Source organism: Castor canadensis, chromosome 12, assembly GCF_047511655.1.
Source record: "Castor canadensis chromosome 12, mCasCan1.hap1v2, whole genome shotgun sequence".
Taxonomy (NCBI): Eukaryota; Metazoa; Chordata; class Mammalia; order Rodentia; family Castoridae; genus Castor; species Castor canadensis.
Window position 1 is genome coordinate 128,820,613 of NC_133397.1, and position 26,895 is coordinate 128,847,507.

At 50.6% G+C, this 26,895-nt stretch overlaps 1 protein-coding gene across 4 annotated transcripts in view; it reads left to right on the forward strand.

Annotated features, from left to right (window-relative positions):
- Positions 1-26,895, forward strand: part of Bcar3 (BCAR3 adaptor protein, NSP family member) — a 119,952-nt gene that overhangs the window by 80,836 nt on the left and 12,221 nt on the right. For all 4 annotated transcript variants that reach the window (XM_074050957.1, XM_020171837.2, XM_074050958.1 and 1 more), the window contains 4 exons: positions 17,090-17,218; positions 19,843-20,285; positions 23,104-23,207; positions 24,188-24,837. In XM_074050957.1, the coding sequence (XP_073907058.1) occupies positions 17,090-17,218; positions 19,843-20,285; positions 23,104-23,207; positions 24,188-24,837 (1,326 nt within the window). The remainder of the gene's footprint in view (positions 1-17,089; positions 17,219-19,842; positions 20,286-23,103; positions 23,208-24,187; positions 24,838-26,895) is intronic.

The following is a 26,895-nucleotide window of genomic DNA, read 5'->3' on the forward strand; positions in this document are numbered from 1 at the left end:
TTTATGCGAGGCAGGCTTGGGACAGAGGTAGAGTGATAAGTGGCAATAGATCCTGGTTTCTGTCTTCAAAGGACCTAGCAAGACTGCTGGGGAACAGGATCATTTCAGACCTTTGCAGAAGCATCTTGAGTTCTTTCATGTGTTATCTCACTGCAATCACAAAACAAGCCCTGTGAACTGAGCAGGGCAACAATTTACTCTTTCTGCAGAGGAGAAACTGAGGCTCAGGGAAACAACCTGACCAGACTTACGTAGTGGGGAACCAAAAGTGTAAATCAGGTATTCTAGGCTGGAGCCTAATGTTTGTTCTACCATAGAAAGATAACTGAAACCTGAAACAAGCTGCAACTGTGTATTCTAATGCTTGGTCTTGCAATCCACTTGGGAAAGTACAGTGTAAGCTTTGGTTTTTAGGAGAGACTTCAGGGAGGATATGGAATGGGCTTTTGTAGAACAGTTAACCCTTTAAAAAATTTTGGTAACCCGGGACTTGGGAGATGAAGAAGAGGGTGGGGTCCCCTGGGAGACATCCTGTGTGGGAAGACCCTGTAGCTCAGATATGGGAAAGACGGGGGCATTAACAGGGCTCCCAGGGAGGCTCAGTGGGGCGACACACTCAGAAAAGTTAGGAGTAACCCCACTGCCAGGCCTCCCTTACAGAGGTGCAGAAGTAATTGAGACACATGTCCACAAGGACTTTCATTCTGGTTGCACGCTCAGTTCAGCTAAGCAGTCGTTGATTGTGGCACCTGGTATGTGTCTGGCCTTTGCCAGGTGCTAGACACCCCATCACTACACTGGAGACGGTTTGGGTCCAGCTGGGGAGACCTGTTGCAACACTTGGTGGGCATGGTATAGATACTTGTCAACTGACTGAAAGAATCACTTCCAGTGATTTGGAGGTGCTTTCTGCAGAGGGTGCCAGGGCTCTCCGGAGGCAGATGTCTGGCATAGCCCGGCATAGAGCAGGGAGGAGCAGGGGAGGCCTCCTGGGGGAGGCAGAGCCCCTACTGATCTGGAAGAATTAGTAGAAGTTATCCAGAGAAGGAGAGGAAACGACATTCGGGTGGAAGGAGGAGCACCCATGAAAGGACAGCCAGGTATGAGCAGGGGACGAGCTAACAGAAGGGATTTTGTAAGAAGCACAGTGGGCCACATTTTGGGGGTGGTAAGAGGATCCCATCTCTTCTGGCCCCTGTGTCTCTTCTGATTGATTGATTGATTGATTGATCGATTGGCCAAAGAAAGGGGCTGAAACTCACTGTCATACCAGTGTCTCTCCTGAGCAAGGTCGCTGTGATTGTGTTTTGGAGCCTAAGATTCAGGAATTACAGCAAGTGGGAAAAGAGCAGCGAAGTTGGGGATAGACTGGTAGGTCACAGCCATCAGCAGGCCGTTAAGTCCTGGGCAATGGTCTTGTCCGTGAGTGGTAAAGCTTGGAGCACAGACTTTCCATTACACTGGGCAGTCTTTGCAGCCCTGAGGTACAGCTGTGCTGGGGAGGTCTTAAATCACATTGTTGTGCTGTGTTTTACTTTAAATTGTTTCCATTGCTTCCCCTGCAAAAAAAAAAAAAGTTTGTATTTGGAGTCACTCTGAATGCACATTTCAGCCTGGGGTGTCACAGTGGCCATCTCTGGAGTGCTGGGTGCCAGGTCCTTGGCACTTGGTGTCATTGGGAACCACCTTTCTTTGCTGGAGGGCGTGGTGGAGTGAAGGTTCCACTTGTCATCCCTGTGGTCTGTGTGATCGGCGCAGCCTGGTTACTGGTGACACATCCTGGTGTTCCTTTGTCATGGGGCAGATGTCCTGTCAGCACAAGGTGGAAAAAGCCTTGAGGGAAGTGACTTTGCCATGATTCGCCCCACCTCGTGGTGACTGCTAGTTGCTCGTTTATCTTCCACCCTCTGACAAAAAAAAAAAAAAAGCCCAGCACAGCTTTTTTTTGAGCTTAACTGCATTCCATTCGCATCTGGTTGCTGTGGGGATCTGGTTTCAGCATCAGGACATTCCTGACAGAAGCTGTGTCCCAGAGCCCCCCGTTCCTGACAGAGCCTGAGCTTGGATTCCAGCCAAGGACTTGTTTTTGTTGGAGAGGCCGAGCGGGAGGCAGAGGTGGACCTGGGACCCTGGGAAATTCTGTGAGCGGGTCCAGCAGCTCCTGGGTGGCAGAGATGCGAGCCCAGCACTGGGGAGGACCCTGCAGGGATGATGTGCGTGGGCCTCAGAGGTTCTCTGCGCTGGCCAGCACGGGAGGCCGGCAGGACATGGAGGCCCAGGCCCAGTTGCTGGGTTTAAAGACGGTGTCATGGACAGCTTGGGGCTTGCTAGCTGATGGATATTTCGGGTGTCCTGGCTGGGGAGGAAAGGAGCACTTCCTGAAGTCAGACACCACCGTGCTATCTCTGGCCTCACCTGATTTCTAGTGCCTGACACAGCCCCGGGATCTGCTGTTGCCATCTGACTCTGGTCATAAGAACATTCTGCCTTACTTTTTGTGCACAAAATAAGTGTGTGACATAGTCTCTCCTAACTCAGGTCTGTGTCTGCTGGGCCCATGTCCTCCGTCAGTTCTGCTGTTCCTACTTTCCTGTTGTTCCTTTTCACACTCCTGATGAGCTCTGGCTTTTTACCTTGGTCAAGGCCATCAGGCTTCAGAGTGACCATCCCCACACTGTTCTCTCAAGCTACCTGTACTTCCAGTCCATATCCATGACCCTTGCTTCCTCCCTCCAACCTCCAAGGATGAAGTGTCCCTGTCCCAGACCCAGGACACGCCATGGCACCTCCCTCCTCGAGGAACATTGGTCCCCCTCTCTAATGACATTCTCCCTCTTAGTTTGCAGACACGCTCTGGTCTTCCCCATTCCAGTATCTTCTGCACTTCCTGGCCTCCATCTTCCCCTTACCCCAAAGCCGGTTGAGATTCGACTTCCCCACTCCCATTGGCTGCTCCGGCCTTCACTCTACCAGCCACCTGGTGCTAGGGGCTGGTGAGGTGAAGTCGAATGGGCGCTGTCCAGTTCTGACTTTACTGGAACACCACCACTCTACGCATTGCTGACTATTCCTTCCTGAAAGCCTGCACTTCAGCCTCACACACTATACCCTTCTTGTTCTTCTGGGCCCTTCCTGGCCGGTCCCACACTGCCTTTGTGGGTCGAGCTTTCTAGATTGGCTCTTAAAAGCTTTCTTCTCACGCTCTACTCCGTCTCTTAGGTGGAGGTTGAGACAGGTACTCTAGCGCTTTGAGCACTCACCCCAGCTGCACAGTCCTGGACCCCTGGCCCGGTGAGGGGTCTGTTGTCTCCTGCATAAGCCGTTTCCTCTCCCGTTTCCATTTTGAGTGTTGGTGGGTCACTGGTCTTTTGGGAACCCTCATGTGTCTTCCTCCATTCGTTTTCTATGTGTAATCAACTGGTAAGTGTTGGTATTACCCTAAACCATGCTGTCACCTGTCTCTTCCTTTCTGTCTCTTCTGCCACAGGCCTCATCATCTCTTGTTTGGGATTCCTCAGTAATTTCCCAATTGGTCATCTTACCTCCTAACTCTTCACAGAAGGTTGACGTTTTAGAGATGAAAGTGGTCTGTCTGAACAAATCTAGGTGCTAGGTCCCTCTTGCTTAAGTCAAAATCTCTGTTCCTACAGCATCCAGCTTGTTCTGCAGTTAAATGGCATAAAAGCCCTTCAGATATCACATTTTCCCCTCTGGATTGTGAGCGTATCTGGTGTAAGTGGACACCCAGAAATAGGATAGGAGGGATTCTGCATTCATTTCTCTAGGGGGTTGAACCATCGTGTTGGGACAGTAACAGCCATGCCTTCAGATACTTAGTGCAGCCCTATGCTCCCCCTAACCTTCTCACAGGCAAAATGTTTCCAGGTCCTTACATGCTTTGGGGGACTTGGATTCTTGATCTCAGCCAATCCCTAACTTCACAAGACTGAGCAAATCATGAAAACACAGGGCCTTGGTCATGCTTTCTCTTGGGAAATATAAATATTCTTGTTAGCTAGTTAGCTTTTGGGCACTTTTGTGGATCCATGAGATCTGAGTTATGTTGAGTACCTTCTCCATGTCCAGCTTGTGGCTCTCCGTTTCTTTCCATGACTTTTCCCATGGTTCTGTTTTTTAAAAAGCTCGTCGAACAAGGTATGTGGGTGGCAAGCAGTTTGATTGCCTCTGGGTGACATATACCTTGAAAGGGACCTGTGAGTTGTACCTGTGGCGTTGATACTTGGCCAAAAGCCATCTTGTGATGGATGAATCATTTGTTTTTCTGCAAACCTACTGTGTACTTAGCACTGACACGTGATGTGTTTTGTCCCACGGCAGTTTTAAGAGAGCTGTTAGTCATGATGCTGCTTGGTAGACAGAGCATTTGAAAGTCACTTGTTCCACATCCCACGCTGGAAGGCTTTTCCTCTGCGTGTCTTGCTTTTGTTTGCAGTGACATCTCCCAGTGTCTTTTAACGATGACGCATCTTGTTGACTCAGCAGTATCCCATTCATGCAAGATGAAAAGAAAAGGATAGTGTTTGAAGTTGATTCCAGTTTCCTGACATTCTTATCGAAGGGCAAATAGGACATCTATTTCAGTAAAGATCTGTGTTCCAAATCACTCATAGTTTGCATGAAATAACAAGGCGTTACCAGCGGTCAAAATTTCTGACTTGGCTCTCCTTGTATTCTGAACTCTGCTCCGCTGGTCTTCAGATCCTCTTACCAGGTGCACCTGGAAAGACAGCACAGTCTGTCTTTTCCATTCCCTGCAGATGTTAACAAGGCACTACGATTACTGAATACTGTCTCGCTGCCAGACTCAGTGATTAATACTTTACTTGCATTCTTGTTTAGCCGTGTGCCAACCCTGTGTGAGAGAGAAGTATTACTGGAGTGACCTTAAATGGACCAGAGTGGTTTAGATGGGGCTTTCAGAGATCAAACTGGCACTTGGCTTTTATTTGAAGCCCATCATTTCACTGGCCCCATCAATGATTAAGTACAACTTAATGATCTGCCTCCATCTTAAACCTGGCACACCTGACCTCTTGCTGGAGGAATCGGCACACAGGGCTGCTCCGTGGGGTGATTTTGGGCGTCTGCTCCTCCTCAGGCTGCGCCAGGAAGTCATCGTTCTAAATTTAATCCAGACGGAAGGCACCACCAGGGCTTGCAGCAGGGCAAGAAGTTACCAAACACCCTGCAGAAATCTCATCTCGGTTTTCCTGCTGATAGGGAAAGGTGAGGCCCTCATGGAGCTGAGCTCTGAGTAGCTCCTGGGTAAATAATACTTTGTCAAGACTGCAAGAAACACACGGGGAAGCCTCGGGGGCTGAGTCAAGTGGATCTTTGAGTGATGGATTCGTGAGCAGTTTTCTTCAGTGCGTGGAGGAAGGAAGCCCCATTTGTTGGGCTGGATTTTGTGGGGCTTGGCTCCACCTCCCTTCCCCCGCCGGAGTCTTCAGTCTGAAATCAGTCTCTTTCCATCAGAAACACTTCTCAGTCCCTTGATGTTTCATCAAAATAAAACTGAGCTCCAAAAGCAATCGCTTTCCAATCCGGCAGGGCAGGGGACGTGTGGAGGAGACCTCACCCAGAGGATGTGGGATGAAAGGTAAAGTCAGTCTAGCATCAAAGGAGCAGTGGTTCCAATCACAGGGACTGTGCGTAATTAGCGTGGCTGCAGGATGAAGTCACCTCAGAGAGGGCTCTGCCTTAAAACTGCAGTCCACGCACTGCAATTAAATTAGTCCCCTTAGTCTGCGCACACGGGCAGCAGAATCTTAATAGGAATTTCTTAGAACCTTGATAATCAGAGAGTCCCACAGCTCCTCCTGTTTCCTATTCATGAAGTCTGTGCCTCTTTTGATAAGTGTTCGACGAGGTTTGGTAATGAATAAAATGAAATCTCTTGCATTTGGGCTCTCCAGGGTTTTGATGGGATTTTTTCTGTCTTCATGAAGGTCTGATGGCCCTTGTAATCATCCCTCATCTGTGAAAAGGAATATCACAAGCAGTGGGAAATGAAGCATCTCAATAGCAAATTGCAAATCAGGGTTTGATGGTACTGGAGTGGGAATCAGGGCTGTGCGGTAACTTGCACAGGTCTAATTAGAAAATGTGAAATGGTATCACAGACAGCTGCAGAGCGTCTGCCAAACGTGCAATTCTTCCTAGGATCTGGAAAAGAGAAATTCATATTGTCCAGGCACTTTAACATCAAACTAATGGGAGCGATTCAGAATGCTAAAACTTACCCAGACTTTCTGGAATCACTTTGCTACCTTACCAATCCCTTCCTCAGAAGGGGCCGGAAACCTTCAGTGACCTCATAAAAAACAGAACCCTGGGTTCTTCAGCACAGTACTGTTGGTGGATTACTACTGTCCTTCTCTTCAAATTCCTTGTCCTCACAGAGGCAGTGCCTGTGGTCAGGCACGAGTCCTTGTACTGCCATGTCCACGTCTCCCTCAGATCCAGTCTGGAAGATGGAGGGATGGGCGTAAATGAACATTCAGTGTTCCTGTGGCTGTCAACTCCTGGTTTAAACTTGATGACTGCTGACGGTGTGGCTCAGTAGTACAGCACCTGCCTAGCAAGCCTGTGGCCCTGAGTTCAAATCCCAGTCACCAAAAAAAGAAAAAAAGACCAACACTGTTTGGCTTTGTGCGCCAAACAGGGATGTAAAAATTGAAGCTGAATTTTTCCTCTTTGTGTGTTTGTTTACAAAGTTAATTGTTCATTTAACCAAAGGTTTTGACATTAATCACCGTTCTTAGCACAAGAACTATTTGTCTAGCCTCCCAGCCCCAGTGGGAAAGTAAGATTGGTGGATTCATATCTTTATTCACTTATCTTTGCACTGTAATGAAATAAATTAAAATAAGGTAAGGGAAGCCACAAAGTCAGGTTGTGTCCATCTAAGGTGAAACACAATGTAGCAAGTATTTCATTGCATGGATTTAGAATTGCTACAAATATGGTCCTTGTTTGGTTTTTTTTGGTCAGTTTTGTGTGTGTGGTTGGCTAGTTTGTTTTTTGAGACAGGGTCTTTCTATATATCCCAGGTTAGCCTAGAACTCACTATGTAGCCCAGGCTGACCTCAAACTCCTAATCCTCCTGCCAGAGCCTCCAGAATACTGGGATTACAGGCATGCCCTGCCATGTCTGGCTCCATCCTTGTTCTTTCTGTGTTGTGCCTCGGGTTAACATATCCAGGGCTTGGACTAAAACTAGGCTTAGAACTTGCAGAGAACTGGGTTTTTATTTTCAGCTGTGGATAGGGTTAAGAGTAATGGAAGTGATTGAGATTTATTCATTGGGGAGGGTGGAGTCCATGATCAGGTTAGGGAGGTTTTTAATTGCAAAAATACCAAGTGGACCTTAAGAAGTCCTTTATGTATAGTTTGGAATTTGGTTATAAACTTTGCCACTGCTTCAGACTCAACAAAGTCAGGTACTCAAAGGAACTGAGGTTCTACATTCTCCAAAGAACTTCATTTTTAGGTGGGTTTCTTGCAAAACGATCCAAAGGTAACAGCCTTCAGAGTGCTTTGTGTGTTGCTTATCGGAGGTACACTGAGGGGAGGGGGAGGTTCAGGGGTTTTTGTATGTGTAAAATATTTATTAGGGACAGTGGTGAGCCAGGTGTCACATTACCACAAGTCTTACCAGAGTGCAGAGGATCTTAGCTGAGAGTCTGTTGTTTTGGGCCCCTGCATTGCTTGGGCCACCTGATTTTTCATCCCCTCCTCAACCCACCCACAATGCCCCATGGTTTCCCATCCTGCAATCCTCAAAATAAGACACGGGTTATCCTTACAGTTTGACCAGCTTCATGTGATGAGCCAGAACTCCAGCCTCACTGACAATTTTGTTTGCAATCATAATTTCTGGATGAGAGTTCTAAAAGAATCTGACCTGTGGAGTTGTCTAGTACGACTTGATAAGAGGCCTGCACTGTGGTTGATGTCTCCCTCGATCTTATAAACAGCTCCAAGGCTGGAGAAAGGAAGCTTTGTTTGGGAGTCCGAGCAGCCTGGACAGCGCCTGCTCTCCTGCCTTCTGCAGCCTCCCCATCCGGGCTGCCCCTCCTCTCCTGTTCCCACGCAGCCCACTTTAACCTTCTCTTCATTTCCAAGAAATTAATTTCCAGCTTTAATCACAAAGTGAATGAATGAATGACTAGAAGGTTATCTCGATTTTAGAAATTCAGTAAAGCGTTTATCAGGTAGAAGAAGCTCTCAGCAGTGTGACACGTGGCTGTCACCCTTGCATCTGTGAACTCACTGCATATTCTTATATTACGACCGCTGAGTGAAAGTTAACCATCAAGTGCACATTGCCCTCTTACAGATGGTCAGTTTCATCCTGTGTGGACAGACCATTTACTGCTGTTAAAAATCCCAAGAACTATTGACTTTGAACTGAAATACACGGAACAGACAAGCGTGTGCCTAAGTGGAGATTTGCTATTCTAACTGCTATCTTTTCCACTCCATCAGAACTAATTTCTCAAAGGTCAGCTATCTCTAAAACTTCCTGATAGGCTTTTTTGTCATTGGCTATTTTCGTTGTTGTTGTCACTTGTGTGTTTTTTATATTTTGTTTTTGTGAGGCAGGGTCTCACTATGTAGCCCAGGCTGCCCTTGAACTTGCAATCCTCCTGCCTCAGCCTCCTGAGTGCTAGGATTAAAGGCATGCACCACCACACCCTGTTCTGATGGATTTTGTACATCATTTTTAAAAAATTCTCTGGTGAAAACTAACTTTTCATATCTGCTGTAAGAGTCACCTGGTTTCAAGCAAGTGTTCCTGTGTGCCAGGTACAGAGCTAGATGCTCTGTGTGCATGGGCTGTGTAATCTTGTGACATGGAAATTGCCACCCCTGGGTACATCCAGAAACAAGCTCAGAGAAGACGAGAAAGGTGACTTTGGTCGTTTGTTTTTGACCCAAGCTCTCTCCCCTCTTCTCTGTACGCAGGGAGAGGAAGCCGCCAAGGGGAGGCCAAGCAGGTGAACGTGGCGCCAGCCATTATGCATTACAGAGAGCTTTCTGTGTCCCAGGCACCCAGCTAGGCTCTGGGAGCCAAAGGCAATTAAGGCGTGCCTCTACCCCCAAGAATTTGTGCCTTGCAGAGCTCGTCCTTCTGCTGCTCGTAGTCCTGAGTGGACTCCCCATCCCCTCACATAAAATCAGACTCTTAGCTTGGGTTTCAGGGTCCCTTCCTGCCTTGCTCTGCTCCCCCTGGCTGCTCCCAGTCCACCACCTGGGCTCCAGCAGGCTGCACAGTTGGCAACTGTACAGGTGTGTCACTGTGTGCTGGACCGCACCACAGAGGCACAGAGGAGGGACGTAGAGCACAGTGTGCTCAGGGAGCCATGGAAGGTCCCTGTGATGGGGGCTCTGCATCAGGACATGATAGCAAGTTAATTTGCTCACCTTATGAACAAGGCTTGGGATTTAGGCAACTCTGAACCCTTGGGAACGTAGCTCCAGGCCCTGGCAGCTCTGATACCCAAATAAGGTCCTGAAAACGTTGCCATCCCAATCTTTATAGACTCATGGACCCTACCCAGTTAGCCTGACTGTCTCTCTCGTCACTGAAGCTGCTGTCAGTCATCCCTGGATGCCTCGAGTCCACAGCCCTATGGGATCTGGGCCTCGTAACAAATTCAGACTGGAGCCCAGGGTGTAGCAGGGTCACTGGACTGCAGGGGATGTGCTCAAAGCTGCAGGACCTGTGGGGAGGGGCAGGATTGGGGTCTGTGTCCTTTTCCTCCATGGCCCAGGACCGCACTGAGCCCTGGGGAAAGAGAAGCCATGTAGTAGAAGCCTTTCAGTTTGGGGGGCGGGGGGATGAGGGGACTAATCCTGGATTTCATTCCAGCCTCAACTGAGAGCACACCTGAGGATGACAGAGTCTGGTGGCAGGTCGTAGGGGCTGGAGACAGGAGGTAGAAGGATAATTAAGAAGCTTCTGCGGTGCAGAATTTTCAGAGCAGCAACAGACCCAGTGGAGAGGAGAGTGAGTGGCAGAGAGATGCCAGTGGCCAGGGACCCGCAGGCTTTGCAGAGGGAAGGCGTCCAGGTTATTCATATTGACCTCTGAATTCTGAAGGGGACTCTGGGAATGTCCTGGCTGGGCACCAGCCCTAAGGACTGTAGATGGAGACCTGGGCATCCTCAGCGTGTTTCAAAAGACTGCACTGGCCGAACCTCCCTCCTGCATGCTGCAGCCAGGTTGAGGTCTCTAAAAGCATCGCTGTGTCCCTGTGCCTTCCCTGGCAGAGATTTTCAGTGACTGAATGAAGTTCTATCCCTTGGTCCCTGGTGCCAGGCTTCCCTGCTCTGATCCCTGCCTTCCTAGATGGAAACTGTTTTGGTAATGGGCAACAGGGGCCTGCCTCACACTGATTTAGGTCACAGCATTTACCGGCTGATGTAACTGGCTGGGCTTAGGGATGTGCAGGCGCCCTGGAAACCTGTCCTTCTGCTCCCTTCTTTTTGTCACCCATTGCATCCTCTCAGTCCACTTTGGGCTCTCAGGCAGCAGACATGAAGGCAAAACAGCTTCTAGACTTCAAGCCTTGTGACAGTTCCATCAGAGTCATGAGACAGGGTCTTCCTCCAGCTTGGGTGAGGGGTCCTCTCTCCAGGACAACCAGCGATGGCCTGGAAGGTGGGGTCTGAACCACATGTGTGGATTGAAGATGGAGATCTCCTGGGAGGCGTGTCAGAGATAACACACATCCACACACGCATGTTCATGAAACACGGCCATTGTCCTGCCTTCACATGCTTCAGTCCTATGGTCCCCAACCAGAACCTCCAGGCCACCATGCCCAGCTACCCTTAGCTTGCCATAGCTCCAACGCCCCAAGTTCCATTCCTACCAGTCTCCTCGAGTTTATCCTCAAGATCCAACCCTGATTCTTCAGCCCTTCCCTCTCCCCCATGAAGCTGTTCCCAGGGCACTTCTGGGACACAGTGACTTTGCTCATTTTGATGCTGGAGCAAACCAGAGGACAAACAGAGGAGTGACTGTGCAAGCTGCAGGGCTGGGCGGAGCAGGAGAGAGATGGCAAGGCAGGCTGCTGTCCCCAGAGCCATGGGATATGTTTCTTCACGTGCAGTCTCCCTGCCAGACTGTGCCCCAGGAGGTGGGGAGGGGTCGTGCCCAGTGCCCAGTTCCCAGTGCCCAGGACGGAGATGGTTGTGATGGTGGACCTGAGGTGGCACCTCCACCAGCTCCCTTTCCACCCAGTTCCTGGGTGGAGGCCAGGGTCTTTCCAGGTCACCTGTACAATTTAAAGCCCTGTGAGACGCTTTCTCGACAGTTCAGGATAGTGTTAAACAGATATTAATTACAACGCACAGTCCTCTTTTTCTGATTCTGTTTAACTGTCTCTGCACACAAATGAGCGTCAGCCCTCCTCTGAGGGCTTCTGACAGATGCCTGGCACTTCCTCGTCCCCTGCCTTAGGGACACCAGCCCCTGCACGTCTAGGCTCATTATTGTGCTTGATTTGAAATGCAGTCTCCAGAGCTCTCGCAGGGGACCCGCACCATCCTCCCAGGCCGGAAGGCCTTCTCCTCCTTGGAGAGCTGCTGAAAGTGACTTCCAAGGTAATTGAGGCTCCCAGCATGTCCTTGAGCTGGCTCTGTGCCTCAGAACGTCCCCCAGCATCTCCGGGCTCCAGCCATTCCAGCTATCAGGCCTGGGCTTGCCAGGTGTGGGGCTGTGGGGGCTCAGAGCTCCCTCCACATCCCGAAGGGGTCCTGGGTTGCTGGGCACTCGATCCAAGTCACTTTCCTGGATCATTCCTCTTCCCCGCAAACCCCAGCCTCCTGTGCCTCCTGCGCCTCCTGCGCCTCCTGCATCAGACCTCGACTGTGAGGTCTGCGTATATCACAGACCCAGATCCTGTTTGTCTGTGATGACAGCTAGCAGGGTTTGTTCCAAGTGCTGTCCAGACGCCACTCTCGTTAACATTTTTATCCCCATTCTGTAGATGGGAGTTTGAGGGTGTACAGAGAGTTAGTGTCACTCACTCATGGTCACATAGCTGCCCAGTGGCCCCTGGGTTGGAGTGACCAGCTGACCCATGCTCTTAAACACTATCCTCTAACATTGAAACAGTAGTCAGACTTGGATTTCCATAAAAAAACACCAGCTTAAAGTAATTTATGAAGTTTGAAATTTCTAACTAACCCTCAGTTTTGTTTTGGTTTTTTTTGGTGAGACTGGGTTTTGAACTCAGGGCTTCCCCCCTGCAAAGCAGGCCCTCTACCACTTGAGCCACACCTCCAGTCCATTTTGCTCTGGTTATTTTGGAGATGGGGCCTCATGAACTATTTGCCTAGCTGGCCTCAAACCTCAATCCTCCTGATCTCAGCCTCCCAAGTAGCTGGGATTACAGGTGTGAAACACCAGTGCCCAGCTTAACTTTCGATTTGGTTGTGCAGTGTGGGCATCCTCCACCCCTACAGTTGCCCTTACCCCTCACCTCAGGCCCCAGAGCTAACATCTGGGACTAAGATGCAGTTTCCTTAGTGGAGTTGTGTGAGTAAGTAACCATGGCACAGAGTTAGTAACCGGAGTTTAATGAACAAGGAACCTCTTCTTACCCGCCACCCCCACAAAACTGCTTCCAAGTGCCTGCTGGGTCAAATGCAGGCAAGACACGGGTCCTGCCTCCTTCTGTACTGCTGTGATCTCAAAGGGATTTGGTTCCTGCATGACCCGTGGGCAGGATGGTCTTGGTCCTCCCTTCTTCTGGGGATTTGGCCCACAGCTGCCATGTGGGGTGGACTCAGACCACCTTGCCTCACCCACTCCTCCAGGCCCCATCTCCTTCCCCTCCAGATAAGAACATGGGAAAAGGAGGAAGCAGCTTCCCTTGAGGAATGAAGTTCAAATCCTTGGGCAAATAAAGAACTTGAGCTTGGAAAAAGATTGTATTACTGTAGTGTGGCCTGTAACCTCCACAGCGTTTGTGAGGGGTTTTTCTTTTCTTTCTTTTTTTGTTTGTTTGTTTGTTTGTTTGCTTTGGCACTACTAGGGTCTGAACCCAGGGCTTCATGCTTGGTAGTGAGGTGCTCTACCATTTGAGCCATGCCCCTAACCCTTTTCGCTGTGGTTATTTTTGAAATAGGGTCTCCTTTATGCCCATACTAACCTGGACCAAGATCCTATTTTGTTTCCCAACATGCTTGGGACATCACCAAGCCCAGTCATTGGTTGAGATGGGGTCTCACTAACTGTTTGGCTGGGCTGGCCTCAGACCTCGATTCTCTCCATCTCAGGTTCCCTCAGAACTGAGATTACAGGCATGAGCCACTGTACCCAGCTGGCTCATAAGTCTCTGCCAGGCAGTTGAAGAGCATCCAGCCCAAAGGATGCAAGCACTGTGCTTGCATCTAGTTGAATGAGAGCCCCATCTGGATTACCCGTCCTAGTGTCCCAAGCTGGTGGAGGAGTTGAGGATGGCTTGGGTCCAGCCGGTCTTTGAGGCACATGGAATTCAGAAACAAGTGTGACAGAATTGGGACGTTTGAGCTGAGAGTAAGGGCTCAGGACCCGGGACATATGTGAGTGATATGACCTGTGTCCCTCTGTGTTTCCCAAACATGGGCACTGATGGAGTGCTGACACCCGACACCTCATCCGTGTCTTCTCACTTGACTCTGGGCTACACAGATAATGATGCTTGTGAATAGTGCACAAGTGAACTTTTATCTGAAATGTAGTCTACAGAAGGCAGGAGGATCCCTTGACCAGAATCAGTAGGAAGGTAGATCAGTGAGAGGACACTCATAGCCACACAGAGGGCTGTGTCTTTGCTGAGGACAGGGCTGCTGTTAAGTTACCTCAAATTGCTAGAATTTGTTTTGTAGTTCAGACCTATAAAGCTAGCCTACACCATGACTGAAATAGTTCCATTTAAAGGAAAAAACTGAATTCCTCCCACATGGCATCAAAGTGAAAGGGAACCCTGTCACCCAGAATTTGGTGCTTTGAAGGAAGTCAACAGAATTCTGCCAGATGTCACGTATGACTAGTCCCAGAAATCTTAGTTCTGGTTCCCAAGGAGCAGAACTATCAGTCACAAAGTGTAATAAATAGATACATTTTGAAAAAAAAATGGGGGGCAGTCATCCAGACTGGCCTCAAATTCACAATCTTTCTGCCTCAGCCTCCTGAGTGCATGTTCCACCACACATAGTCTACCAAAACCTGTGTTCACCCCTCACCAAGCGCAGGTTTACAGCTCATGGAAGGACTTGTAAATATGGCAAAACCATGTGGACAAAATCAAGGCCTCATAAAATACAGGCAGCTGAGGAAAATAATAAGAGCTGCATTAATATACGCGATTAAACAATAAGTGGCAGTGCTAGAAGACAGCCACTCGCTCCCAGTGACTGCTGTTAATCACAAAGTGGCCCTGTGTGGTGACTGTGATATTCCTTCTTCAGTTCTGTGGGAGATGCTGTCCACATCACCTACTGAGAATGTCTGCCCACACTGTATTTGAACAGCTGTCCCTGGCCTGGAGGGAAAGCCTTTTGTAATCATTTGCTCAGTGGGGACCAGCCTCCTGGAGCTCCTTCTCTCCCTCCCTCTCCCTGTCTTCCTCTCCTCTTAAAATGCAAGTCTGGATCAACCTCCTCACTTTTCGCAGATTATGCAAGAGTTTAAGGGCATGCTTTTTGAAGTCTGTCTTCCATCCCAAATTATTGGGAAGGGTGACCTCAGTAATCCCCTTCTCTCCTCTCTAGGTGCGGCTCTGTCTCCTACAGCCCCTAAGCAATCTCTCTCCAGAGTGCAGCGGTCAAAGAACAGTCCTTGTGGGTTTTCCTCTAAGGAGTTAGGACAGAGGTAGCAAGAGAGCTAGCTGAATTTACATTTTTGGTAATGCGTGTGAAATGGAATGGTATCAAGGCCTGGAAGAAAGACTGTGGCATAAAAAATGCTTTTTAAAAAATTCATAACCAGTGCTGGGAGAGGGCTGGGGAGGGAGAGCAGAGAATGCAAACACAAACAGGGCATTTGCTCTTCGGATGTGAGCGAGTGAGATCCCAGCAAAAGGTGGCGTAAGACCTGCTTGCATTTTTACATCTCTAGGTTTTCTGAGCTCAGAATGGGGAGAAGCAGACCTAGGGTATAGCACAAAGGGATTGTAAGACATGCAGACGGCCTATCTGTCAGGGTGGTTAAAGAGGGGCTCCGGTTTGGTGTGGGATTTAGAACAGCCACCTTGATGGGAACACCCAGTGTCACAGGGCCCACCAGGGTAGAAGATCACATAGAAGACCTGAGGCCTGTGTCCACAGCCACTGTGTTGCCCCTCGGTTACCAGGGACCCAGCTTGGTCAGGCCACTGGCAGGCCATTCCTAAGCAGCAGCTTCTTCCTTGTGGTCCAGGATGTTATCGAGGCTCCAGACATCACCTCCCACCCCAGAAGTCCCACCAGCTCTTACAGTTGACCTTCCATGGCCAAATCTCAGTCACCTAGCCACATCTTCTTGTAAAAGAGATGGAGCTCTGTTGTTTTGTAGCTGAATGTCAGCATGCCCAGCTCACGCAGGGCTCCCAGTAATACAAGAGAAAGGGAGAACCTCGGAACTGAGAAGAAGGGTGTTTGCTCACACTGATATGGTCAGATCCCGTTGAGGACTGGGGGAAAGGTAGATGGATGGGTTTCTGTTCTCCTGAAATTCACAGCCTGTGGGAGGCAAGACAGACAATAAATGGCAATCAGTTGCCAACCTGCATTCTACTCTTCAGGTGTATCTGTCATAACTAATGACAGAGCACAGTGTCAGACATGGCCGAGTGAAGCCTCAGGGGACTGAGGACAGTCAGCCTGGCATCTCTTTGATAAGAATTCCATTCATCAAACACTCCAGAGTGCAGGTGCTGCCTTAACAGGAGGCAAGGTGGAGGGGGGAGCAGCGAACCATAGCCCCTCCCTGAAATCACCTGCGTCAGTCTTTAGCCAGTGTCCACCAAAGGCCACTTGCTCTGAAAGACTAGAGGACACAAACCCAGTCTGGTTGGGGTGTTAGGCAGGGAAGGATTTGGGGCTCTTTCCTTGCTGAGATACAGCACAGTATGTGAGGGTGCTGGGGAAGCCAGACACGGCTTTTTCCTTCCACTTGACAATAGTGAGTGCTTCTCAAGCCGGGTTTTACTGGGTGTCAAGCCCAGCCCACATATGCTGGAAGTGGGCGTGATTCTAAATTAAACCAGGACCCTGTGTCACCTACCCAGAACCCCCTGCTGCTTGCGGTGCCCTCGAACCATTTTAAGTTTCTGCTTCCCCAGCTATTATAAAAAATGAAATAGTGCTTTAGAAAATTTAAATTTAAAAAATTATACCAGCCAAGAGTGGTGGCTCACACCTATAATTCCAGCACCCACGAGGCTGAAACAGAAGAATCTTGGGCTCCAGGCCAGCCTGGGCTACATAGTGAGTTCAAGGCCAGCCTGGGTTAGCCAGCAAGACCCTCCCCATCTCAAAAAAGAAAAAAAAGTTAGATGAAATATAAACTCAGACTTCTGTTATTACATTCAAGAGGCATAAATAGCTCTCAGTGCTCTAAAGACAGGCTCAGCTCCTGAACTTGGATTTTCCTGTAGTGGGGAACTCATGACTTGCTTCTAGCCCCAAGGTCTGGGCTTTGGGCCTCACTGGCCCAGGGTTGAAGGCTGGTTGGGAATTGCCATCCTTCCCGGTCTATGTTGGGCGATTCTGAAGGACGGGAGAAAGGGAGCAGGCCAGTCTCACTGTGTCCCACTGTTCCCAGCATCTCTCTGGTCCCTCCTGCCCATCTCACTGCTGCGTGAGTCCTGTGTGCAGGGGAGATTTCCTCACCCACTGGCGGCCAGAGAAGAGAAAGGCCACCGTTAGTTGTCCTCATTGCACGGTCACTTCCCTGAACACGGCTTTGGGCACACGCTGACTTGTTTAGAACAGCAGAGGTCCAGCGAGAGGGTGGTCATCTTCGGCCGACATGGCCTGGCCTGGCCCGGGCCGGGCAGGGGAGGTCACTGTGGACTCTGTGTTGCAGTTCTCCAAGGAGAGGCACGTCATGGACAGGACCCCCGAGAGGCTGAAGAAGGAGCTGGAGGAGGAGCTGCTGCTCAGCAGTGAGGACCTGCGCAGCCATGCCTGGTACCATGGCCGAATCCCCCGACAGGTACCTCCACCCGGTCCCCTGGGCACACACGGTCACATGCCTGACAGGTACCAGACACCTGGTCCCCTGGGCACACGTGCTGGCCTCAAACCATGCCAGACTGACGGCTGCACAGGGCTCCAAAGTCTCATGGGAGCATGGCCCTGCTCAGACAAACTTAACTCAGACCTGTCTCCAGGGAGACCCTGGGAGACACTCCAAGGACCCGGTGCTCCCGGGACTGACACACATGTCAGAGGAAGCGGCAGCCACTGGGTCGTAGGCGGCCGGCTGGCGTTCAGATGACCGAGCTCTTGGCTCCACCACCTACAACTCGGACCTGCTTCCTTTTTAAAACAGTGAGTTACCTTCAGGTGACAGGGTGGGTGGCACAGACTGACAAAGCCACCTCTGCCCTAGTGGGACCAGCCAAGTAGTCACTCTTTCCATCCCTTCTCTACTGGATCCTGTGACCCAGAGGTGGAGAAGGCCTTAATGAGAGGCCACAGTGCAGCCTCGTGGTCTCAAATAGACTTTGTGTGATTGTCACTGGGTGACTGCCATGGATAATGTTTTCATGGAATACTACAAAAATTGAAAAGTAGACCAAGTTTGCACGACTGAGGTGTAGAAGTTCCCTTGCTTTTTTACTGGAAACTTGATCTGGCCAGCCACTAGCCAAGGACAGCAGGACAGGCAATGGGTGAACTGTGGGTGGAGGGAGAACACCATCTCATGAAATTGTTTTTAGTGTAGAGATTTTACAACACTATCAAAGATATGATTCTTTTTCCAACCTTGTTTTTTTTTCTAAGTTTAAAATCCATTGTATACAGTGTTTGTAACAGGGCAGTGGGCGTGGCTCAAATGGAAGACTGCTTGAGGCCCTGGGTTTTGTGGGGTTGAGCCCCACAAAAACATTACAACCTGGGCTGGTGGAGCAGCTCAAGTGGTAGAGTGCCTGCCTACATTTTTAATAAAAATGCCAACTGAAAATTATAACAAAAAAGTTTAGCAGGCACTGGTGGCTCATACCTATGATCCCAGCTATTCAGGAGGCAGAGATCAGGAGGTTTGAAGCCAGCCCAGGCAAATAGTTCATGAGATCCTATCTCAAAAACACCCAACACCAAAAAAACACCAAAAAAACACCAAAAAAAGGTGGAGTGGCTCAAGGTGTAGGCCCTGAGTTCAAATCCCAGTACTGTAAAAAAAAAAAAACACATTAAACTCTCACATATAGCTGTCTGTCCTGGGGGTAACTGCCACGAACATTTTGCTATTTCTCCCCCAGACCTTCTTAATGAAGAAGGTCCTGCTGCATATAGTTTTGGGGCCTCCTTCCTTCACTTCATAGCACATCCTGGGAACACTGGCCTGCTATAAAACGCTCTTCCCTGCCAGTCCACGTCACACGTGTCCAGTGGACATGCACCAGATCCACTGGACTGAGAGTCTCCTAGCACTCTGACCAACACCCTTTAAGATAACTACCGTGTTCATACTTGCAGTTATCTCCACAGGCTCCGTTCCCAGAAATGGAACTTCTATATGAAAACATCTTTAAGGCAAAGATGGAATCTTATGGAAACCATGGTAACACAGTATTCTAGGCTCGCAGAAGCATACCACTGATGGAAGGTGGGGAGAATCCCAGAAAAGCTTCAGAGTTTCTTAGGCTGACCACCGTCACCACCATCCTTCTCTGACTGTGATCACAGAATTTGTTTACCGTTTCCCACAAGTGCAAATCTTTGGCAGCACATCATAGTTGATGTCACTGAGTCCCCAAGAGATGATGTAACTTGCCATGCAGCTGGGACTAAAGGTGACGCACGCGTTCAAGGCCACAGAGCAACCAGGCTGTGGCACAGTGTAAATTCTCCCTTTGCTATGACCATCGTCAGCCACCTGTGAGCCTCCACCAAGTTCCAGATGCTGGGCTACTGTTCTGCTAGGTCACACATGCAAATGCATAGGCGTCACAGTGACTTTGTGAGATGAGGGACCCCAACCTGGCTTTGTCCCAGCCTTCCAGCACCATGCCTCTGGAGCCAAAGCCCTGAGTCCTCCACCCTCCACAGGGGTGTCTTAGGAGAGATCTCAGAGAAGCACTTCTGGAGACCAAACACCTCCTTCTCCCTCCACTGAGCGGGAGAGAAAAGCAGACCAGCCAGGCACACGTTTTCTGTTGCTCTGCAGCCTTCAAGTCTATGTCAATGTCATCTTCTGAGGACTTCCCCAGTCACCCTTTTTGAAGGACAGCCCTCTCGAGCATTTCTATCTCCCTTCCTGATTCTTTTCCCTTAACTTCACAAATCTGACATACCAAACCTCCCCCCAAAACGGAAGGAAGGGCCTGGGGGCATCTGCTTCATCACTGCTGTGACCCCAGCACCTGTACCGGTGCTTGGCACATGGACAGTCAGCAGATGGTCCTTTTGAGACAGGGTCTTGTGTAGCTCAGGCTGGCCTTAGCTTCCCTAGCGCTGGGACTCACAGGTGGGTGCCACTGCCCCTAGCAGCAGAGGTTCTTGACTTTGACAAGTAGAGAGCTGACTGAAGAGGAAGGGATGGCAGCACTGCCTCCATTCTGCTGATCCTAAGTCTGCCTTTCCTTTGCTTCCTCACCATCTTGGCCACAGGTGTCTGAAAACCTCGTGCAGCGAGACGGTGACTTCCTGGTTCGTGATTCCCTGTCCAGCCCCGGAAACTTTGTCCTGACCTGCCAGTGGAAGAACCTCGCTCAGCACTTCAAGATCAACCGGACGGTTCTGCGGCTCAGTGAGGCCTACAGCCGCGTGCAGTACCAGTTCGAGACCGAGAGCTTCGACTCCATCCCCGGCCTGGTCCGCTGCTACGTGGGCAACCGGCGGCCCATCTCCCAGCAGAGCGGGGCCATCATCTTCCAGCCTGTCAACAGGACGGTGCCCCTGCGGTGCCTGGAGGAGCGCTATGGCACCCCCCCGGGCCATGCCCCGGACGGCAGCCTCACCGAGGGAAGGCCGGACGTGGCCAGGAGGCTGAGCCTCACCATGGCCGGCGTCCAGGCCCGGGAGCAGAGCTTGCCCCGGGGAAGCCTCCTCAGGTAGGTCAGCACCAAGGATGGGGAGACCCAGGAAAAGGTGTGACTAAGTATGCCCGCCTTTAGGGGGACAGCTGTCATGAGGCCATGTGTGATCAGCTCACATGGAGCGGGAGCTGAACCGGGAGGCTGGCGGAGGAAGCAGGAGTTGGGTGGTTGGAAGGCTGGGCGAAGGTGGGGTGATCTTGCAAAGGGGAGGTGTTCCAGGTGAAGGACACAGCATGTAGTGTAGACATGAGGACAAGAGGAATGGGGAGAGAGTGGACGGGCTGGACTAGAGCAGGGGGTCCGTGTGAGGTAGGAGTGGGCGAGGTGAGGAAGCCCAGCCAGGCATGGAGGCCTGACCACCAGACTTGGGACTTGGAGGGGGCCTGCACAAGCATGTGTCCTAGGACAGAGCTGAGTGGCAGTGGGTCCAGAGGTGAGGAGAGAAGACCAAGAAAGCCGGTTAGGGAGTCTCGGAGACTTCCCAGGTTCTCCACAGTGGGGAAACTGGGGAGGGGACCTTGGAGACCATAGGAATGACCTTGTGAGGGGGGCTTTGGAGGAAATGCAAGCTGAGGGGGCCCCGAGTGCTGGTATCCAGGAGGGGTTGGCCTAAATGGAAAGCGAGGTTGACTCAGAGAGAACAGGTGGGATTTCAAGGGTCCAGTTGTGGGGAGTCTGGAGGCTTCTGAGCATCTGTGCATAAGCCATATCTATCCCACTTAATTTTCTCTCTGGACCAGGAGGAAATGCCATAAACTATAATTTCTATACTGCAAAAAAAAAAATTTTTTTTTTTTGCAACATACTGGATTCTGTGAGTAATACAAATTATAGCTGTGCTCTACCCAGAGGCACTGGCCTGTTAGTCAGCAGCTCCCGCGGTTCCAGTGCTGGCTCCATGCTGGCCAGCTGTGCAAACCCAGGCAAAGCCCTCAACCTCCCTGGGCCTCCCTTTCTTCATCCAGAAAGATGGAGCTTGTGAGTCAAATGGTTTAAGATTTGCAAAGTGTTAGCTCAGTGCAGACACACAGTAAGTGGTGGGTGAGCGTCAGTCATTCTGGTGATACTATTATTTGCAGGGGAGTGGAGGGTGCTCTCAGGGCAGTCAAGAACAGATATATAGAGTCAGGTGCCAGTGGGTCACATCTGTAATCCTAGCTACTCAGGAGGCAGAGACCAGGAGGATTGCGGTTCGAAGCCAGCCCAGGCAAATAGTTCACGAGACCCTATCTCGAAAAAACCCTTCACAAAAAAAGGGTTGGTGGAGAAACTCAAGGTGAAGACCCTGAGTTAAGCCCTAGTACTGCTAAAACAAAGCAGATATTAAGAAACCTTCCCTTTCTTAGTAGAGTTGGACATGAGATCCCTTAAAGCCTCTTTCTGACCCTTTGGGGAGCAGGGGGCTCCACTGTTGGGACAGGAGACGATTGTCACGGACAAGTGATCCTGGTTAAAAAATATTTGTTATTGTTTGACTTTGAACTCTCAATCCTGCTGCCTTAGCTTCCCAAGTGCTGGGAACCACACCTGGTTAAAAGCCTTTTTTGGTGGGGGAGGGGGCAGGCCTGGAGTTCGAACTCAGGGCTTTGCACTTGCTAATCAAGCACTTTCCTACTTGAGCCACACCTTCAGTCTTTAAAAAAAAAAAAATTTTTTTTTTAAAGATAAGCAATGAAAGACTCAGTAGAAGTCTGTGTGGATGAGACAAGCCTAACACCCACTGTTCTGATTGCCCTGTGGGTGCAGAGTGTCCATTCCATGGGCAGCGGGCCAGGAATGTCTACAGCAGAGGTGGGGTGTGGAAGGCTAAGCAGGAAAGATTGCCCCGCTGCCTTTCAGTGGCTCCCAGTCAGCTCTAGCCTGGTGCCACCTGCCCTGCGGTCAGGCATGCCACCTGGCCGGCCACTGCCAGTCCAGGCCAAGGTGTGCCTTCTTGGCCAGATTGCATTCTGCCTGCCCCCTGCTCTGGGCACCTGAGTCTGACCATTTGACCTCGGTGGTCACTGCTTACACGTCCCTCCTCGGAAGGTGTCTTGCCTTTTGAGGGTGCCTGGACTTTCTCTGCTGCAGAGACTCGGGTTTTATTGATTTGTTTCTTTGCTGCTCGAAAAGGAGGAGAGACCTTCACAACTTCTGTAACGTGGGAGTGCTTTGTGCTTCTGGGAGGATCACTAAGGTTCATCCCATCTTGGCTGGTGTTCCTCGGGCAACAGAGAGTCTGCCGCTCTTGCTCGTTAGACAGGTTCCCAGTTGGGGTCAGGAAAGGACAGAAGCCATGACAGCATATGTGTCAGAAGTCACCCTCTCCCTTTCCCCTCTGCGGCTGGGCACTGGGCCTCCCCATTGCTTCTTGGTGACCGCGCTGGTCTCTTTTCTAACTCAGCTGGAGGGGGATGTCTGCGGCTCCCCTGTGGTCTGTGCCACACCAGGGTGCTGAGCTGTGCACTGGGACAGGAGGGGCCCAGCCTCCTTCCAGCCGACACTGAAGCATTATAGAAAACACAGGCTAGTTGAAACAGTCCTCCAGGGTCTGAAAGTAATTTCAGGCTCGGTTAAAAGTACACTTTCCAGTTCATCAGATTTTCCCCAGAGCATCGCAGAATTTCTACCCGGCTCCGCTCAACAGGATGGAAGGGCTGGGAGGAGGCATCGGGACATAGGACAGAGCACAGTCGCGTCTTAATCCCCCATGCGTGGACAGTCCTCCACTGTTAGAGTATGCATGCCATCTCGTTCTGAGCAATTTTCTTTCTTTCCTTTTTTTTAAGTTTCCATGACGTTGCAGGTTTTACGACTTAATGACACGTTTCTGCCCGTTTGTCTTTGGCTTCAGGAATAAAGAGAAAAGTGGCAGCCAGCCCGCCTGTCTGGATCACACGCAGGACAGGAGAGCCTTAGCCCTCAAAGCCCACCAGTCGGAGAGTCACCTGCCAATTGGTAGGTTGGGGAGCTTTGGGGAGGACGGGGGCGGGTGGCCCCAGTTACCTTCAGGCAGCTGCCCTGCTTCATCAAATGACCGAGTTTCAAAATGTCCTAAGGCTACAGGGAAAGTGCTGGCGGAACTCTGGCTGTGAAGCAATGAGCTTTATACTTAGGCCTCTTAATGCACCTTCAGGGGGCCATGATTGTCCCACTTCACAGCTGAGGAATCTGAGGCACAGAGCCGTCATGTAAGAGACTTACCAGTTTTGAATCCATTGATTCAAATCTCATTTGATAATGGATGCTCTTTCTGACAAAGAGCCAGGTCCCCAAGTTCCCTTCCTGGGCAGAGGGCGTGTGGGCTGGTCCTGGGGCTCCTGGCAGGGCAGCCTTCCCCATTCCCCTTCACGACCAGAAGAGCTGTAAAGCATGGGGTGTAGGAACCCAGGAAGCAATTACATCAGTAGGACGTGGGATTATTTTTCGTTCTTTGTATACATCCTTGGGACAATGTGATATTTCTGGTGCCCCTTTGTAAACCCCTTCTGTCACCTATGGAGTTATCTCCATGTCTTTTTCTCCCTTCCCCGTGTCTGGAGTACTCCTGTTAACACTGGCTGGGATCTGCCCTGACTTTGAGGGTGACTCAGGGCCCTTTATGCTCTGTGGCTAAAGACTTCTTAGGCTTCTTATGCTTCTTAGGGCAAAATTGCATTACTCACACACTCCTGGTCTGATTGTTCCAACTCTGTGACCATAAAACCATGCTGCAGACCAGCCCCTGGGATTTCAGATTGCCCCCAGAAGTGTGGGGTAGGTCGCCCCGGCCCTTGCAATGATCTGTACTGCTCTAGGATTGGCGTGACAGTCGCACCGTTTTCTTCGGGGATGAAGACCAAGGGCACACAGAGAGGACCGGGGAGCTGTCACTCTGGTTTTGTTCGTTTTCCGTTCTGCACAGCTGAGCTTTCTCTCACTTTCCCTCTTCTTCACAGGCTGTAAGCTGCCCCCCCAGTCTCCAGGCATGGACACAAGCCCCTGCCCCAATTCACCAGTGTTCAGGACTGGCAGCGAGCCCACCCTGAGTCCAGCCCTGGTTCGGAGGGTCTCCTCTTACACCCGGGCTGGGGAGGCGCTGCGGGGATCAGACAGCCAGCTGTGCCCCAAGCCACCCCCAAAGCCCTGCAAGGTGGCCTTTCTCAAGGCTCCCCCCTCTCCTTCAGCCTGGCTCAACTCGGAGGTGAACTACTGTGAACTGAACCCAGCCTTTGCCACAGGCTATGAGAGGGTGGCAAAGCTGCCCTCACGTGCCCGGGGCAGCCACCCTGAGCTGCTGACTGCCAAACAGAACGGGGCATGTCCCAGGAACTCTGGCACCAGCTACTTGATCCTTGACAGGGATGATGAGGTCAGACCTTGGGAACCTCTGGAGGCACAGGTGGATGAAGAACAGAAGGACAAGTCAGAGTTTGTGGTGCCCCTCATGGAGACCGAGTCCTCGTTCAGGCCCAATGACTTTGAGTCGAAGCTGCTTCCCCCGGAGAACAAACCCCTGGAGACGGCAATGCTGAAACGTGTCAAAGAGCTGTTCAACAGCCACGACCCCAAGGTCATTGCCCTGCACATGCTGAGCGCAGACTGCAAGGTAAGTCCCCAGCAGCGGTTCTGCTCTTTGAAGGTTTGTTAGGAGGGTTTGTCTGTATGTCTGTCTGGCCTCGTTCTGCCTTGCCAGTTAGGTGCTTTGCTCATGGGATAAGCTTGAAGATAGCACAGGGTGTGGGGATTTATGTACAGGGTGGGAGCCACGGCCAGGCAAAGGTTGCTGGGCAAAGGTTGCAAACGTCATCTTGCACAGGGTAACAGCAGGGCTGGACCCCCTGAAACCACCCTGCTGGCAGAAGAACCCTTAGTTCAAGGCTCTCCCCTGGCCTCAACCCTATCAGAACTGCAACCCAGAGTTGACGGAGAATAGACTGTCGATAAGAATGTCTTTTCTGGAGTGGTAGAGCCTCGCTGATTTTATTTCATGGTATGTAACATTACATGCTATGTATTTATGTTGTTACTAAAAATGGCCCCTTAGGGTAAATAACATGTTTTAAGTTACCTTGACTTTAAAAAAAAAAATTGCAAACTTAGAAAAATTGTAAAATACAGATTCAATGACAGGATAAAATGTACCCGAATCTAGCTTTCTGGTAATCACTAACAACACTGGGTGTATTTATGCAGAAAGGTTACACTGCCTTTGCTCCGCAAGTAGATATATCTGACTGACTGCACACAGCACTGCTCTGCGGTGCTGTTCCACATCCCGAGTCTCTCACTGAACAAGGCGTCAGGACTGTCCTTCCATGTGATTGAATTCATGTTTACATCATCATCACTTTTGAAAGGAAGCTTTTCTCTCAGGTGTGGGTGACTTTTGTTCATTAGATGGTCCCAAGGTGACTTCATCTTTCCAAGAGATACTTCTTGATGACAGGTATCTCAGACTGGGCTGGGCTCAGCCCACCTCCTCAGTATAAAGTGGTCAACTGGTCCCCGGGCATGTGTGTGACAGATAAGGACTCAGTGAAAACATCTGAAGCCTCCTCCAATCACAGCGCAGGGAAGTCAATTAGCTTCAAAGGTCGAGCTTATTTGAGAACTGGATTTTCTTCCTGAGTCAGGATAGTGACAGGAAATCCAGTCTCTGAGTACCACCCCGGGGAATGCTGTCGACAGAAGTCTTAAGAGTTAGTAGATAGTTGCTGGCTATCCTGGGGTAAGAAGCCCCTCTTGAAACTGGGACTCACTGGGGTGACCCTCACTGCCCAGGCTGGGAGATGGTCCATGCTTGGGGGAAGAGGGTGCTGCTAAGTCAACCTGAGAGCCAGAAACCTGGGTGTTCTAGAAAAGCAAGGTCTTTGTCCTTGGGCGGTGCTCAAGGCAGTCAGGTAATTTACCGTGTTAAATTCACCTCATTCTAAAGCGAGCAAAACCTGTCTAAAGGTAACAGGGCTGAGGATTTCTGTCCCAGCAAGTCAGTCACACTGGATCTGAGCACAGAGCGTGTAGATAGGCCAGAGGTAAGATTCTAGCTAGGCTGAAGCAGCCTTAAAGGACCCTTGTGGAATCATGTTCCTGGCTTTATAGAACAGCTCCATCCTCAGGGGGACCAAGTCCTTCCGGTGGCCTTGAGCAAGGCTCCATGTTAGCTAGGAGGCAGGAGAGATGTGCCCACTGTCTGCTAAGGTCTAGAATGAGAGCCCAGGTCTGCTCTCACCTGAACATCGTGCCATCTACGCTCCTTCTTGCTCTAGTGCACTTTGCCTTCTGGTGGGGCCTCCCTCCCACAACTGCCACCTGATGGCCCTGGAAGAGGGGCTGGCATCCCAAGGCAGCGAGGAGGAGCCAGGCTGGACTCTCCCTACTCCAGCCCCAAGGGCAGAGTCTCCTGCTTCCCTCCCTCTACCACCATTTCCTTCTTCTCTTCCTGGAAGCACCAGGCACAACGTGTATCTCTAAGAGGAAAATTGTTTCCTACCCCCAAATACAGCAGCAGCCAGATGGGGCCACCCCGGAGCCAAGAGCAGCCTCTGGGCAGCATCTGGAGCCCACGTGCCCATTCCCACACATGCTCACAGCCTGGGTACTTATGCCCATTAAGGCCACCAGGTGGTCCTGAAAGCCCTGGAGACTGCCTGCCCAACAGTGCCCA